Genomic DNA, 17,095 nt, shown 5'->3' with positions numbered 1-17,095 from the left:
TTGTCCCGCGTCTTGAGTGGTAGCAGCTCCCCTTCTTGTTCCCCAAATCCCAGGATGCACTTTGGCTCTCAGCTTGCTTCTCTGAAGCAAGGTCATTGGACAGATGGATCTGAGCAGACTGCAGACAGAAGCCTGCCAGGTGGCACTGAGAGAAAGTTGGAGAAAGTAAACTTCCTACAAAATACCTTTTTTCCCCTGAAAATGAAGTCCTTCCTAGTTGCCTCCTTCCCGCGTGGGATCCAGATGAAAAAGCAGCCCTTCCCAGGGCCGCTGCGGAAAGCTCGTGACCAGTGGTCAGAAGCTCTTATCACCCGCCTCCTCAGTGAGCTCCTCAGTTCCTGTCTTGGTTGGCAGCCTGAGGCTGGCTTTCACAGAGTTTGAGATGGTGAGCTAGACTGCCATCAGACCAGCTTACTTACAGGCATGGGACCTTTCTGAACATCTAGTTTTAAGTCCTTTGAAACTGTGCTGAAGAGACCTGAGCCAGTATTAGGTCCTGCAGTCCTTAGGGCAGCCTCCCAGCACGCACTTTGGGTACACAAGCCTGGGCCCCTCCTGAGTCTCTCTGAGCTTCTAATGCTCCTGTGGGTCAGGGTCCTCCTGTCCCCTTCCCCTGCCAGCCGGAGGAAGCCCAGGACCCCTTCCCAAAAGGCTGTTTGGAAGGGATGGGGGATGCTCGATTTCAGTCAGAGATGAACAGAGATAGAGGCACCCTTTCTTGCCCATTGATGCCCGTGCATTTGTGCTCCTGAGAGTGTGGGAGGCCCAGGTGAAGAGCCCCTATTCAGGGGTATCTCCAGGACCCTCTTAGCGCTGAAGCTCTAGGAGTCTGTGCATGCAGCTGTCCCACTTCCACGTTCCCCTTGAGTCTGCTGTGCTTCTGTCTTGTCTGTACCTCGGAATGTGCATGCTGTCTCCTAAATGGAAGCCATTTACTTCTGCCTGGCATACCTGGCTCCTGGCCAGGTGCCTGGCACATAGTAGATGCTTAACAAAGGCTCATGGGTTTAGCATGGGAGATGGTGTAGTCCCCATATAAAGGAGGAAGGCCATTGCCTCAGGCTGGCGTGCCCCATCCCCACAGGGTCCACCTGCATGTATAGTGTGGCCCTTTGGCCTGGTAGGGCTCATCTTTGGTATTTAGGAGGCTTTTATTCACTTGAAGAGCCCGAGCAGAACCAGGGCATCCAGTCTCCCTGCTCTCTTCGGGGACTCCCACTATAATCCACATACTTTGTAAACCTGGAGGCCTCAGGAACAGAATAGCTGTTGGTTGGGCTAAAGGGAGGCACCAGATCTGACTTCTCATCCTGAAGAGACTCCCTGCCCAGGCTCGGGGTAAACTCATCTGGACAGAGTCTAGAAGCTGCCAGTGGGACTTGAACCCAGGCCTTCAGGTGCCAAGGATAGCTCTCCTATCTCATTGTTATCAACAGTGATGGTAATACTAGGCCAAAGGACAGGGAGAAGAAAATGATTGTTCTGTGCTGGAGGGAGGGCCTATCTCTCCCTCTCTCTGGGTCCTGAGTCCTGTGGGACACATCCTGCAACTCTACATGGAAAGCTGGTCTGAAGAGTCCCAGCGCTGCAGGCTCCCAGCTGCCCATCAGGTGGCTTAAGTGGGTCAGGTCACTTGACATCCTGTTGTACCCAGAATTGGGGGCAAGTTTGAGCCCAACTCCTCCCAGCCTTGTTTTCCTTCTCTTGTGGAATGGCCCTGCTTGGCTGGCATGTCCTTGCTGGCAGAGAACTCTTGGTAAGCCCTGAGGTGCTGTAGAGTGATGGCTGTTCTGTGATGCTAAGGAAGAGAAGGGAAACTGAGAGCAAGGAGTGAGGGCAGATGTCAAGTGTCTTTTCTGTATAAAAGTTTCTTCCCTTCCCTTCCCACTCTGCTTGCTGTCCAGGAATGGTCTGCAGATCTGAATCGGACACTGAGTAGGCGGGAGAAGAAGAAGGCCTCAGATGGTGTGACTCTGACAGGCATCAGCCAGACAGGCGACCAGGCCCTGCCCAACAAACACAGCAGGTGAGCTGAGATGTGGGCACTGGACTGTGACATGGGGCTCTGAATGTCCAGATCCTGGAACAAGAGGCAAGAGTGGGGACAACTTAGTGCTTCATTACCTCTACAGAGCCTGGTGGTCTATGGGCATCCTCAGTGGGCACTGGGGTGCTGCAGATATGCCAGGGTGGCCTTCAGGGGTCCAGACCTGGCTTGAAAAAGCCAAATCCCAAAAGTACCTTTGCTGTGCTCCTCCTTCCCCCCGGGGGGATCAGATACCAGTAAGTGCAGGATGGGGCAGGGCCCCTGCTTCCTTTGGGGTCTCTGATAATGATGGTATTTTGTACACAGTTTCCCTTGCTGCCCCACTGTTGCCTCTGGACATTCCTCACTTCTGAACGAGTCAATGACTTGATGGGGGTAGAAAGTTGGCCTTGCCTAGTGTCCAACCTTAAGGTACCCTCTTGTCCAGAGCTACCTAAGGATGGCGGCTGACTGTCCTAAAGCACAACATACTCTGAGAATAACGGAGTGTGTGCTGAGGGTGGTCATGCCTCTTGTGATTCTCAGAAGATGGTGCCTCCTCCTCCTGCTGGGTCTCGTTGGGCCTCAGAGAGCTGACTCCCTGGAGAGGGCTGAGAAGCCCCTTCCTTCAGCCCGTAATGATAGGGGAAACCAAGGATGACTGCCAGTCACAGTTAACTTTCCATGCCCACTGTGGGGGGCAAAGTCCATGATGCGAAAATGAAAAAAAAAATTGGTTTCCCCTGCCCTTGAGGGGGGAGGGGGATATGACAAGGGACAACTGGAAGGAGCAGCCCCGAGGGAAGAAGATTGCTCCTTCGGACATGGGTGTCATGCTGCTGGAGCTTAGGGGTCTCCCAAGACCTCTGGTTGTGGTCCACTCCTCAGCTCCAAAAAGCATCTGGTGATAAGTGGCTCCCAGCCCAGGGTTGTGTTTGACTTTGGGAGCCTCCGAGCCTCAGGCACTTATGACAAGACCCTTAGCTCCTCTGGGCCTCAGTTTCCTCAGCTGTAAAGGTAATAAAACCTCTATCCCTTGTCTCACAAAGTGTTTGTGAAGCTCCTGTGAGCTCATGGTTGTAAAGCAGGGCTCCATTCTCCCTGTTTCCCCACCTCTCTGACCAATTGCAGCGATTTAAGGCACTCAGGCCAAGCCTCCAGGGTCTCCAGGGGACTTGGGCCTGCTTTCCTAGGCTCTCTTCCTGGCAGATACCATAGTGGCTGGGTTTGTGTGCCTCAGTGGGAGGGCAGCCCTGGTTCCGGGACATTCAGGAGAGCATGAGGTCACTGAGGTCTGAGCTGCTTGGGACCCTGTGCTGGGCATTGGCTTCCAAAGGTTTGACAAGAGCTGCCTCTGCTTGGTTCCACCAGACAGACTTAGGAGCAGCTGGGGAGTGGGTGGGGAGTAGGCCTACATCTGATCTGAATAACCATCCCCAAGCAGGAAGGGCTTTCAGCAAAGGGGTAGATAAGGCCCCCTGCTGAGGCACTGCTAACCTTTGGAGGGAGGCCCTTCCTGGCTAACAAAAGATTTGCCCCACTCAGATACCCCAAATAGTGCCAGCTGGCTTAGTCACTCACCGAAGTTAGCCTTTATCACATCTACAGCCCTCCAGTCCCCATTCCTGTTCCCCAGTGCTTCCCACCAAGCCTGCCCCCACCCCATGAGGCCTGCCCATTGAGGGCCTGTGCCCTGGGTGCTGCTGCAGCCCTTGCAGCCCAGGTTGGGGGTAAATGTGATGCTGCTGAGAGCAGCTCTGACCTGTCAACTCTGCTCTGGGGCAGCATGTGCATCTGCTCTGGGAGGACGTAGACCAACTGGTCTCTGTGTAGGATGGAGGCTTCCCCTATGAGGGAAGTCAGAACCCCCAAGCATGAAGCTGACATGTGGGTGAGGGCCTTTCCAGGCCCCCTCCCCCTGCTCTGCAGAGCCTGACACAGCCCGTGTCATCTGCGTGAACTGCCTCCCAACGAGGCAGGGTCACCTGGCTGCTTTTTCTTTCCTAAATAGTAACCTTAGTGTCCAGAGTGACACAGTACAATCAGTGCAGTCCCAGTCAAGTTACAACCCCTTTGAGGACGAAGACGACACGGAGAGTACTGTCAGTGAGAAGGAGGACAATAAGCGGAAAAAGTTGGTGAAAGAAAGTTTGCCATTCTGTCTTCCTCCTCCTTGTGCTCTCTCCCGCACTCTCTGCGCTCTCTCCACTCAGGACTTCCCAGGGTGGGGGCGTGGTGGCACTCCACTGCATGAAGACTGTCATGCACCTAACGTGTCTTTCTTCCTCTTTGTTCTTGGTCGACCCTTGGGCTCCTCAGGCAGCCCCCAGGCCGGCGCTGGCTAACACCGTCACAGGGCGCTTCATCCTTGTCGTCCTCCTAACCACAATTTAAATGCCAGGCCCACTCTGGACCCAGGGAGGGTGGCCACTCTGCTGGGCAATTGTCTGCTGCAAGTTGGCTTTCCCAGTGGTCTCTGCTGAGAGAGGTCTCTGAAGGTGCTCCTAGGCTCTCGCTCTGTCCTTGGCATATTTTCTTGGCTCTGATTTTGAATGTGGCTTGGATGTTCACCTTGAGTCTGGCGTCTCTCCCCTTCCTGCTCTCCCTCCCCTCCAGGCTACCATGAGGGCCATAGAAGGCATGACCCCCACCCCAGCCCCAAGCTCTGGGTCTGCCCTGGTAGTGGGCGGGGGCCCTGGTCACTTGCCACAGGTCTGCTCACCCCATGTCCACCAGCCCTGGAAAGAGAAGAAGTAATGCAACATTTCTTTTCAGTGTCAGCAGCTATGAGAAAACACAAAGTTATCCAACTGAGTGGTCTGATGAGGAAGCCAATAATCCATTCTCCTCCACGGATGCCAATGGCGACTCTAACCCATTTGACGATGATGTCACCTCTGCGACCGAGGTGCGGGTACGAGCCCTCTATGACTACGAAGGCCAGGAGCATGATGAGCTCAGTTTCAAGGCTGGTATGTTGATTTCCACCTCCTTGGTCAAGCACATGAAACAGGCTCTTTTCCTTGACCCTGGGATCCTTTGACTGTCTCTGGGAGTGTGAGTCTTGGTCTTCTAGATTTGAATCGCTGCCCTGCATATATACTGGATATCAGGCTTTATCAGCTAGTTGATACAAAGATTTTTTTTTTTCAAATTTAGTTTTCCTCCCTTTCCTGCATCTGGTGGCTTAGTGGTTAGAGTTGAGGAAATCACCTGAATTCAAATCCAACCCTAAACCTAAGCTGTGTGACCCTGGGCAAGTCACTTAACTTCTGTTTGCTTCCATTTCCTCAGCTATAAAATGGGGCTCATTGCAGCATCAGATCCCCTCCCTCGTGCCATTGTTATGGAGATTAAATGAGATAATACCTGTGGAGTGCAGTGCCCTGTGTGGCACACACAGTAGGTACTCCAGAAATGCTCACTCCCATCCCCCTTCCCTTGCTGCAGTGGTTCATTCCTGCAGATGTGGTTAGAGTTCTGTCACTTTTCACTCTGGTTCAGGATCGTCCATGTAGCCTTACTGGTTAACGATGTGACTCTGTTTCCACTTTGACCGAGTGTCCATTTGGGACTAATGGTGACACTTTGACTTTGTGACAGCTGAGAGTAGAGGGCCCCAGACTCAGGGTGAGGTGCCCACAAACCACAGTCCTTGAGGGTTTCTTCCCTTGCCTCCAGGTGCACCAAGCAAAGTTCTTTCCTTCACTGCTCACCCAGGATTTCTTTGCCTTGTTTCCCCCAGGAGATGAGCTGACCAAAATTGAGGATGAAGATGAACAAGGCTGGTGCAAAGGACGTTTAGACAACGGACAAGTCGGCTTGTACCCAGCGAATTATGTAGAAGCAATTCAGTGAGCCCAGAGGAAGCCGTCTTGACGTGCTGCATTCCCTGTGGGCCCCTGGACAGACGTGTGTGTGTGTGTATGTATGTATGAGTGCATATGTGTGTGTGTGCGCGCACGCATCAGTGCCAACAGACACGCGCACATGGTGTTGAGAATGTACATATTCCTTTTCATGCACAGGATGATGGGCTTCAGGGGTGTGTACCCTTGGAGACAGACGAGTTGGTCATGTCACTTGGGGTTTGTGAAACCCTCTTCCTGACACAGATCTGGAGGTCTGAGGGTGAAAGGCAGTATAGCCAAGAAATACCCAGAGTCCTCTTCTCCCTGGCTACCTTTCTTATCATGGATCTGAGTAACCCTTCCCACATCTTTCTCCTCCAATTAAATGGTGGGTTCAGCTGATTTTTTTGTTTAATTGATTCTTTTCCTGTGTCATCTGTATCTCAGATTAAACGTAAAGTTCATTTTCTTAGTGATCCTTCTGAGATTTGTTTTATTTCAAGGCTCTGTACAGTTAGACTTTTTTATACACCTTGTTGTTCTCCTGTTCACTTGTACTTAAATTATGGCGCCAGTCTCTGCACGCTGCTCTCCAGCCGAGGAGGGCCATGGCCGAGCAGTTGTGCTGCTCCCCAGCAGCTGCAGGCAGAGGTGACGTCTGTTGTGTGGATCATGGCAAGATCAGAAAATAGTACATTTGCCTCTCTTGGCATTTAGATGTGAGTTTCTAAAATAGTCTTAAGTAGCACTCAAAAATTCAGAATATTTCAAAGCTATTTCCACTATAGGATTGCTTCAGGCTCCACTCTTTGCTAGTTGATCAACAATTTTGTCAGTGATTTGGAAGGTTCAAAGGACATTTTCCAGGAAATGCAACTGTAAAATCAATTAAGAAGCTTTTTATTAGCCTCTCTGTCATAGTGTATATGTGTATATATAATTTGATATTCAGAAAATCTAAAGAGCATGTCTGCCGTTTTAAAATTAGCCGAAAGACTTCTGTGGATCTGATTTTGAGACTGCTTGACGACTGTTAAATTAAGGCATATTTAAATCTGCTTGGTGGATCCCTAAGCGTTCCACCCTACTGTAGTGGACGTGGCCTCTGATCACACCCCCAAAAGGAGGGATCAGTGGAGTCCAGGAAGTGATTGGGGCTTCCACTGTAGATTTAGCAACAGTCCTTCTGTGGGTTCTCGTAGCAGAACACTGTAAAAACTTGCTCCATCTTGTACACTTATATGTAACATTGTACCAAAATTGTCTGTTTGTGATCAATGGGAAACTAGGTCTTCCCCATAACCAAGGGTTGATCATTGCCAGGTAAGCTGCCATGTTCCTATGTAGGAAGCTGCACTGGCATTACTTTGGGGGGAAAGGGAGAAAGTCTTTATTTTGTGTAACCAAAATACTGTAGGCATTGCTTAGCTGTGCTCTTTGCTTTAGGAGATCATAGGTTATATATTCACGGAACATTTCCCATGAGTCTGAATACATCTGCTTGTAGTGGATGTGTCTGTCATGAAAACTTACCATCATAATTATTCATCCACAAGCTAAAGATTTGCCAAAAAATTGTCAAAACCTCAGTTTTGGAGTCTCTTTGAAATGCATATTTTAGAAAGCCAATAAACTATTAATCTCATGAGCGTGAGAGTCCCTTTTTCTTGGGCCTTGGGTTTGAACTTAACCTAATTGGTTTATACTTCGCCTCACCAGTGAGAAATAGGGGGGATTCTCCCCACTGTAGGCCACTTGCCGTAGAGGTGAGACTCATAGGGTAGATCTGGAATGGGGTTTCCTGAAAGTGGGGCCATTCCGAGGACGGTAATGGACCTGCTGTCCTCTGCCTGTGGCCAGTTACATCTAGAGTAGGTCACTGAAAGGCCACTTGACTCTCTTGAGATATCTCCCTACATCCAGTCTTGAGGATCTAGAATTGTATATTTGTTTATCGTTTGTATGGTGATGGAAGTTAAACCCAGAGTCTGCTGAGCTCACCAAGAGGAGAGCAGAAATGAGAGAAAGGCCTCCAGCCTTGAGAATCTCTGGCTCTGCAGGGGAATGCCAACAAAATGGTGTGATGAGCCTACCAAAGGGCCTAAGAGGGAGAAACTGGAGTCATGGAACCACGAGGGGAAGGGAGCCGAGGGAGGGTAAGGATGTGGAAGGAGAAAAGGCCCCCACATTGGACAACTGGGAGGTCACTGGTGACCAGAGTTAAATAATGAGGCAGGAAGCCAGATTGCAGAGGAATTAAGAAGCAAGCAAGAAGGTGTGCAGGGGAACGGGTGTAGAAGGCTTTGTATGGGATTTTGTCTGAGAAAGGGAGACAAGAGATGGAATGACAGGCTGAAGGGATGGTAAGATCTAGTGAAGGGTTTTTAAGAAGAGGGAGATTTGGGCATGTTTGAAGGTCATAGAGAAGGAATTAATATCGAAAAGTGAGAGAGTGAGGGGTCATGTGATTATTAGAGCTCCGAGTAAAGGAGGAGAGTGAGAGGGATGATGCCAGAGGGGTTTGAAATGAAGAGACTACAAGAGGGATTTCCTGTTGAATGGTTTTCCTTTTGTCTAGACAGAAAGAGGACTGGTCCTTGGGGAAGGGGAGAAGGCAGTTGTGAAGAGGCTTCAGAAGAAGAGAGAAGTGTACCCAGGCATGCCAGTGAGCAGATGGCAGGGGGATTCTGGGCCGAGGTTTGGCAAAAGGTGAGACAAAGGGGCTCGGCCACCCAGAGGAGAGGACAGTGGAGAGTGCAAGGGTCAGAGAGGGAGGGTAGTGCAGGTTTATGGCCTGAAAAAGGACCATGGAGCAGAAGGATGGCAGGTGGCATGAGGGTTTGGGAAGAGTCTGGCAGAGGAAGAGACAGAAGGGTGACAGGAGGTAGTCATTGTTGATAACATTTGTCTGCAAAGTGCTGCATAAATAAATAAATATTGAAGTATTTTACCTCACAACAGTCCTGGGAGTGCTATTATCCCCATTCTTCAGGTGAAAACTGAGGCATGCAGCAGTTTAATGACTTGCTCAGGATCCTACAAGTGAAGGAGGTCAGATTTCCGTTTGTTTCTGCTACTTCACAGCCTTTTAAGCTGTCTCTGTTAAAACTCCATTTAAAAAGTTAAATACTTGAAGATCCAACACATGATCCTTTAGGTAACTGGAGGAATAGGAGATGGGATTTAAGAAGATGAGGAGTTGAGGGGTTGGAGAGTTTGTTGTTCAGTCATTTTTGGTCGCCTCCGACCCTTCTTGACCCCATTTTAGGGTTTTCTTGGCAGAGATGGTTTGTCATTTCCTTCTCCAGCTTGTTTTGCAGATGAGTAAATAGAGGCAACCAGAGTTAAGTGACTTGCCCAGGGTCACACCACTCCTCAATATCTGAGGCTGGCCTTACTGAGGTGCCTCCCTCTGCAGCCCCTCTCACTGTGGCAATATTCACTCAGGCCTCACACCCCGCTCCTGTGGCACTCTCTGGGGCATGTCCCCCTACTCTTCCTGGGGAGTTTGAGGACAATGATGTCCCCTAGTGTCCAGGCTAGAGTTGGGGAGGAGGGAGACAGTGCTTGAGGCCAGTAGACCACAGCCACCATGACACTGTGAGCTTCCAAGGGGGAGAGATGGCTGTGTGGTGGCAGTCTGGATGTGGTAGAGGGGAACAAGTCACATCCCCCTCCAGGACCACTGGAGGCACAGCTAGGGATGAGGAACAGCTGCCCTGGCTTCAGCAGTGTTTGTTAGGGGGGACTGAGTCTCGGTGCAGGCCAGTGGATGGATAGAACATGAGAACAAGGAGAAGGGAGAGGTGAAGATAGAAGAGGCATCCCAGAGGTCACAGCGGGGGGGGGGGGGGTGGCAAGCCCTGGGGGTGAGGGACATTTTCCAAAGGGAGGCTCGGGGATGGTTTGCTCCAAGGTAGCCAGCTATGGATTGGATGATGCTGGAGGAGTAAGAATGTGTCCAACAGTAAGACCTATATCAAATGACTTGCCTTCTCCACAAGGTGGGTGAGGAAGGAGAAAGGGAGAGAATGTGGAACTCAAAAGTTTTAAAAAATGGATGTTTTACATGCAACTGGGAAATAAGATGTGCAGACAGTGGGGTATAGAAATCTATCTTCCCTTATGGGAGAAGGGAAGGGGATAAAAGAAGGGGGAGGGATGATAAAAGGGAGGGCAGATCTGGGGAAAGGGAATCAGAATACACGCTGTCTTGTAATGGGGGAAGGGGAGAGAGGGGGAGAAAATTTAGAACTCAAAATCTTGTAGAAGTGAATGTTGAAAATTAAGATAAATTGAAATGTGAAAAAAGAACGTTCATCACCGTGGTTGTCATGCTGGGTAACAAATGAATTGAACCGCCTCTCATTTCTAGGGACTATGGCTGCCAAGCAAGGCCCCAGGGGGAGGGAGGACACTCATACTCCACACAACCGTCAAAGGGACTTTCCTTAGGTTCCCTCCTCCACAGGCTCTCTGTGATCTCTAGGATGCGTCAGTTCACTTGTTTAGCTTTTCCGGTCCCTTCACGCCGGCCTCATTGTACATGATGCTGTACATCCTAACAATCTGGGCCAATCGACCTCTCTGTGCCTCACCCACAGAATTCCATCTGCTATGTCTGGACGTTTTCGCTGCCAGCTCTCCCTGCCTGCAATGCCCTTCCTCTTTGCCTCCACCCAATGGAATCCCTCATTTCCCTCAAATGCAAATGCCTGCCCTTCCAAGCCACCTTGTATTTTCTTCACTTTGAATGTGATTCTGTCCGTACTTGGAGCTTTTTGAGAGTAGGGGTGTATCCCCACCCTTAGTCAGTGCTAAGCACATAAGAAGTGTCTAATAATAGATGCCCTGTGATGGATCAAGACACTATGGTGATAAAAGGATTCAAGAACTTGTCAGACAAGAGCGGAAGTGAATAAGCCAAAAGGGTCTCACCCAACAATGGGAGACCCGGGGCAGGGATGTGGAAACCGCTGATCCTGTGGACCAATCAAGCTGATGACTGTGCTTGCCCTTGGGATATGAAAATAATAAAAATGGGTAGAAATCTCTGAGGATTGAATTTCAGCTAGACTTTAGGCAAGGTTCTGAATAAGAGCCCTTCCAAAACAGAATGGCCAGCCTCCCACGGTCACGGGAGGTCTTTGTGCAAAGGTGGGATGACCCACTTAGGGATTTTGTTAGAAGGGATTCCTGTCCAGGCAACCAGAGTTTGAGCCATAAACGATCCTCTCCCCCTGCCCCCCAAGGTCCTTTCTGCTTTGGGCTCCTTTGAATTTTATTTGATTCCTTCAGGTCCACTTGCAGTCCCGACTAGACCTATTTCTTGAGCCTACTTAGGAGCCAAAAGCTTCACCAAATTCTCTTGGGTTTTCTTACTGGAGAGGCCTTTGAGGGCTCAAGAGGGAAGGCTATATTTGAAGGAATCTTCATTCCCTGGAGCTCCAGCCATCCCCTATCACCTGAGACCCACAAAGGTGGTTTTCAGGAAACCTTGAGGAAAGGTCGGGCACATGGCCAGCCCTCCTTGGCTTGGGATAGCCAAGAAACATGTTTTTTTTCAATGAGGCAGGAGAAAGAAAAACTGCTTATTGATTTAAAAAAAAATAACCAAAGATTCTAGACTGTAAAGCTAGAAGGACCCTTGGAGGCCATTGAATCAAAGTTCCCCCTTTTACAGGTGAGGAAACAGGCCCAGAGTATCAGTGACTTGGCCGGGGTCACCCAGGTCCTTGGACTCCAAATCCAATGATGTCTTATTACATCACACCATATTTCCCCAGTGCTCTGAGCCAAAGCCTCGGCCACAAGACTCTTGGAACAATCACTCCAGAACCGATTGTCCAGTTCTACAAACATTGCTAAACCATGGCATACAAGGTGTTGTGCCAAGCCTTCTCACCCTTTCCAAGATCACACTTGAGTGATGTGCTGTGAGCTCGTTCATTTCAGAGCTAATGTCAAAGGAGGGAAGACTGGACTCCCTGCCGGATGACCATTCTAAGGGCCAACACTCCCCTGAACAACCTCCGTCTGGGCACTGACCTCCCCTTCCCAGACCAAGGGATGGGTCCAGCCATCCACAGACTGGTAGAGCAAAGCCAGAGCCCAGCAGCTTAGAGCAGCCCAGCCACCTTGAACCAGGCGACAGCTTCCAGGGCATTGAGTCCCACACCTCCGCCAGGAGCTTCTGAGCATGCCAAGCAGGAGAGTGACCAGAAGACCTGTGGCCCTGGAGTCAGAGCCCACCTCTGATGCATTAAAGCTCAGCCTCATTCCCTGAGCTCGAAAATGAGCGTTGGTGGCCTTGCCTGGCTCCAGGGCTCTGGTGTGGAGAGCGGCAGAGCCTTCCAGCACCTCCACTGTTTACTTCTGAGAGGCAGAGCAGTGTAAAAGAGAGGGCACTGGCTTGTGAGGTCAGAGGACCTGGGTTAAAAACCTGGCTTGGGTACTTGATTGTAAGCTGGCCATGTTAGTTAGGCTCTCTGCACCTCAGGTTCCTCATCTGTAGAAAGATCCTTACAATCAAGAGTTCTTAACCTGGGGTATGTGAATCTGTGTATATACATACGTGTATGTGTGTGTATTTTGATAGGTGTATTTTAATACAATTGTCTTTTTGCATTGCAAAACATGGTTCCAAGGAATCCCCCAGAGCAAACTTAAGGGGACTGTGAACTTGGAGGGGGAGAAATGACATCTTTGTTTTCACCAGCCTTTGGGGTCCTATGTGACCCTCTGTCTTTGCTTCTCTGCATTTACAAACATGATTCTGAGGAGGGCTCCATGGGCTTCCTGAACCTAGCTGAGTTGTGTAGTCCCTGGGACAAACCCCTGCCCTCCAGCTGTTCCAACAGTGAATCCGATTCGGGCAGATAAGTATTGCCAATATTTTAGGACACCATGCAGCACCAGGGAAGGAGGGTCACTGATCTGGGATTCACATTTGGGATCTAGTGTGGCTCTTCTACTTACGAGCTGTGTGACCTTGAGCCAGTTACATGCCCTCTCTGGGCCTCAGTTCCGTCTCCTGAGACTGGCAGAGCTGGACTGTCCAGTTGTGACATTTCGCATGGGGGCTCTGAATAGAAAGGCTTTCTCTGTTTATTTTCTTTTGCCAGCAGTAGCTGAGAAGCCTGCCCAGGTGTCCAGGTGCCCAGGAGGGAGGCTCCATGAGGTCCCCTGGCGCCTGATTGAGTGTGGTGTTGAGGGTAGATCAGTGCAGCCTGTGGGTGAGTGCCTATGAGGAGACAAAGCATAGGGCCTTCCCTCCAAGGATTTATGTTCTGTAAGGAGGGCCCCCACATTTGGGAGCATGTGGACAGGAAGGGACTTTGATTCGGGCAGCACCAGGGATGGAGCCAGAGCAGAGTCCGATGACGGAGAGATGATCCGATGCCTGTGCAGGCCTGGAGGTTTGGGGAGAGGGCTAGGTGAGGACCCAAGGCAGCTCAGCCCACAGCTGAGAGACAGGAGAGCATGGGATAGCAGGGACCTCAGAACATTGAATGTCAAACCTAGGAAGTAAGGTGGGGTGCCTATACCCCATGTGACAGATGAGGAAACTGAGGCCCAGGAGGGGAAGAACGTGACCCAAAGTCACACAGCACACAGGCAGCAGGATATGATCAGAACTGAGGAGCTCTGAGTTCAGGGGGATGCATCCAACTGGGCAGGGAGCCTCCTGGATTGATGGTGAGCCTTGAAGTCTGGGCTGCCCAAGGCCAGACTCCTCTGGGCCTGGGCAGAGTGATCCCAGCCCACTGGGTCCCACAATACGGTCTCCATGCAGCCAGTTGGGAAGAGCAGAGAGCAGGCAGGGCCCAAGCACATCTCTCTCATAAGCCTCTGTTTCTGAGAGGTACTTGTGAAAGGGCCACTCCTGGGAGAGCTGTGAGGGTCCGGCCCATGGAGTGAGCCTTAGTGCAAGTGGGATTATCAGCAGAACACTCACTCCACAGATTTCTAGGACCTAGACCCAGGGCTGGAAGGGACTGTTGGGACCATGGAATCCAACCCCCTCATCTGACAGAGGAGATATCAAGGCACAGAGACGTGACATTGGACATTGCCCAAGGTCACACAGGCAATTATTGACATGACTGGGACTGGACCCACCCTGATCCCCAGGCAGGATTAGGGCAGCCTGTGACCTCTGGGCAAGGAGCCTGCTAGGGTGGTGGAATGGAATGGAATGGGCACAACCAACTCCAAGAGAATCTTTTAGAATCTCCCAGTGTGAGAACCCAGGGATACAGGAAAGCCCAGAATGTAAATAGATGGTGATAGACCCTGGCTCACAGGAGAGGACACACATCGACTCCACCATCTGCTGCCTGGCAGTGCCAGCATCTGAGGAGTCAACAGGCAGGACCCCCTGAGAGGCATCTGGGCAAAGCAGACAAGAACAGAGATGCGTGCATACTTTTCTGCCCAAGTCTCTTCTTGTTCAGACTCCGTGATGGGCAGAAGCCTGGCACCCTGCGAGCTTTGGGCTCAGAGGTCTGGAGGTCACCCCCCTCATCTGTAAAGGTTGAGCTCGAGGCCCCCTGGGATCTTCTCTATTCTTACGGCTCCCCCCACCCCCCCCCCACACATACATATGTACAATCACAGTGACTCCTGTCAGGCCGTCTTTATACCACCTTGAGTACAATTCAAAAATCATTCACTCAAGTCAGCATCTATTAAATGCTCACTATGTCCCTGGCACCGTGTTGGGTGCTGGGGCCACTAAGGGGCGCTGCAGTGGGTAGAGTAGGGAAGACCTGAGTTGCCATTCAGCCTCAGACACTGATTTGCTGGTGACCCTGGTCAAGTCACTTCACCCCGGCCTGCCTCAGTTTCCTCAACTGTAAATTGGGGATAATAGTAGCACCTCCTTCCCAGGGTTGTTGTGAGGATACAAGCGGATGCAATGAGACGATGTTTGTAAAGTACTTGCAAACTTTAATGCACTCCATAAATGCCAGTGGTTGTAGTCAAAGAATGACTTAAGATTTGCAAAGCAGTTTACAGTCACTGGATCCTCACAACCACCTTGGGGAGTAGCTGCTGTTATGCCTATTTTACAGATGAGAAACTGAGGCATAGACCATTGAAGTGATGTGCCCAGAACCACACAGCTAGTGTCAGAGGTCATGTCTTCTCAGTAAGTAGTCCTTTTAAAGAGCTAATTGATGCTAATTGATTATTACTAATATCCAATCAAGATAGACCTGGCACTCTATCCACTGAGACCCCCAACTGCCTCAAACCTTCTTGTAATATAAATGTTAGCGATTGTTTTAAATATTTACCAGGTGGGGAAAGAATGAGCCCTAGCTCGTTGGAGGGAAGTGACTTGCTGTTGCAAGGAGAGACCTGAGAGATCCACTTGTCCACTCCCAAACTCACTTTACAGCTAGGGAAGCTGAGACCCAGAGGGGGAAAGTCATTAGCCCAAAGTCCCACAGCAAGCTCAGATATTTTAGTCCTTGATCAAAATTCCTTCAAGTGGGAAGAAAGCACCGTAGTCACCAGAAATTCCATCTAAGAGGATAGGCTTTCACAGGATTGTAGGGGGTGAGATCAGGGAGAGATATGGCTTGATTCTCCCATTTTACCGAAGGGAAAGCTGAGATCCACAAAGGGTTTTTGCCCAAGATCTCCAAGGAGCAGGGCTGGCATTTGACCCAGAGCCGGGCAGAAGCAGAGAAGTTTCTACATCCTCCTCAGTGACTGAGCCACTGGGCTTTCCTGAGTCTTGACTCCCTCAGGCCAGCAGGACTGTGTTCTGGCCATTGGAGAAGACCCACATCATTGTTACCTGTTCCCAAGTTCAGTGTGTAAAAGCCAAAATAAACAGAGCATGAAGATGTCTAAGGTATGTGGAGTCCCAGGGCAAGAAGCAGGAGAAAGGCTTCAGAAAAACTTCAGGAAGGGAGATGATGCAGAAAAATGGATCTGTGGGTCTGTGTCTCCTGGGATCCCCCCCCCCTTCCTTCTTACCTTCATCATTTCTGAATACCCCCATCTCTCTCCTGACCTCCATGGGCCTGCCCGTGTAACAGAGCACAGTGCATGCCTCAGCACTGGGGATATGGAGAAACTGTGATGGTGGGGACAACTAAACCACTAGGTGCAAACACTGGAGATCAGAGAGACACAAGACACTGGAATTAAGAAGGCTGGGCTAAAACTTCCTGTAGAAGGTGAGGTTTTAGCTGGGATGTCCATGAAGCCAGGGAAACCAGGAGGGGCAGACGGGAGGGAGAATGTCCCAGGCACTGAGGGGCAGCCAGGGGAAAGGCTCACAGTTGGGAGGAGGACCTTGAGGGAGAAAAAGTAAGGCCAGTGTCCCTGGGGGTTAATGGTGTGTGCTCTGAAAAGAAAGGAAGGTGAGATGGCAGGTAATCAGGGGCTTTGAATTTGAAATGGGATGTATTGTATTTGCTCCTGGAGGCCATAGGAGCCCCTAGAGTTTATTGGCTATTGATATGGTTGGACCTGACCTTGAGCCTACACCAAGCTGGGGGCAGGATCAATGGAGAGAAGGGGTGTATTGGAGGGATGCTGGAGAGGTGAACTCTACGGGTCTTGGTGACAGCTTGGCTATGGGGGATGAGAGATGGTGAGGAGCTTAGGATGACTCCTCAGTTCGGAGTCTGGGAGACTGGGAGGATGGTTGTGCCCTCTGCAGCAGTAAGGAAGGTGGGAAGGGGTGAAAGAAAGATGAGTTCTATTATGGACATGTTGAATGAGTTTTAAGATTTCTGCTGGACATCCGTCTCTTGTAATTGTAGCTCCTTTTATCCAAGGAGTTGGAGTACAGCAGATATAGATGCCTGCAGGATTGACCAAAATCAGAATATTCTGATCTAAAGACCACTGGAGATTTTGACTGCTGCAGGAAAAGTTTCCCTCTCTCCAAGGACATCTCATGAGAATCAAGAGGTGTGAAAACACTTGTAGCAATCAAGGGCCACAGGGGGCAACCAGGGGCCCCAAAGTGAGTCCCCATGGCAACCAAAAAGCCCCAGCCTGCAGGCAAGAGAGCAAGTCTGTCAGCCATGCTACTTCACCAGTGACCATTGTGGGGCTGGTGCTCTGGGGCAGCCGCTCACAGGTCCAAAAGTGGGTGAGGGACAGCACACCCCTGATTTAGGGGGATGTTTTGCACCCCTGTTCTCCCCATGCCTTCTCAATAAATAGCCCTTTTAAAAAGCCAACTGGT

General features: G+C 50.4%; 1 protein-coding gene across 3 annotated transcripts in view; it reads left to right on the top strand.

Moving 5' to 3' along the window:
- Positions 1-7,522, top strand: part of PACSIN2 (protein kinase C and casein kinase substrate in neurons 2) — a 152,430-nt gene extending 144,908 nt beyond the window's left edge. For 2 of the 3 annotated variants that reach the window (XM_072596338.1, XM_072596339.1), the window contains 4 exons: positions 1,905-2,026; positions 4,038-4,160; positions 4,802-4,998; positions 5,772-7,522. In XM_072596338.1, coding sequence (XP_072452439.1) covers positions 1,905-2,026; positions 4,038-4,160; positions 4,802-4,998; positions 5,772-5,884 — 555 coding nt within the window. In that variant the 3' untranslated portion in view covers positions 5,885-7,522. The remainder of the gene's footprint in view (positions 1-1,904; positions 2,027-4,037; positions 4,161-4,801; positions 4,999-5,771) is intronic. The other variant, XM_072596340.1, reaches the window with a different exon arrangement.
- Positions 7,523-17,095: the final 9,573 nt, after the last annotated feature.

The sequence above is a fragment of the Notamacropus eugenii genome, chromosome 3 (genome assembly GCF_028372415.1).
Source record: "Notamacropus eugenii isolate mMacEug1 chromosome 3, mMacEug1.pri_v2, whole genome shotgun sequence".
Classification (NCBI taxonomy): Eukaryota; Metazoa; Chordata; class Mammalia; order Diprotodontia; family Macropodidae; genus Notamacropus; species Notamacropus eugenii.
This window is presented reverse-complemented; position numbering and strand designations above follow the sequence as displayed.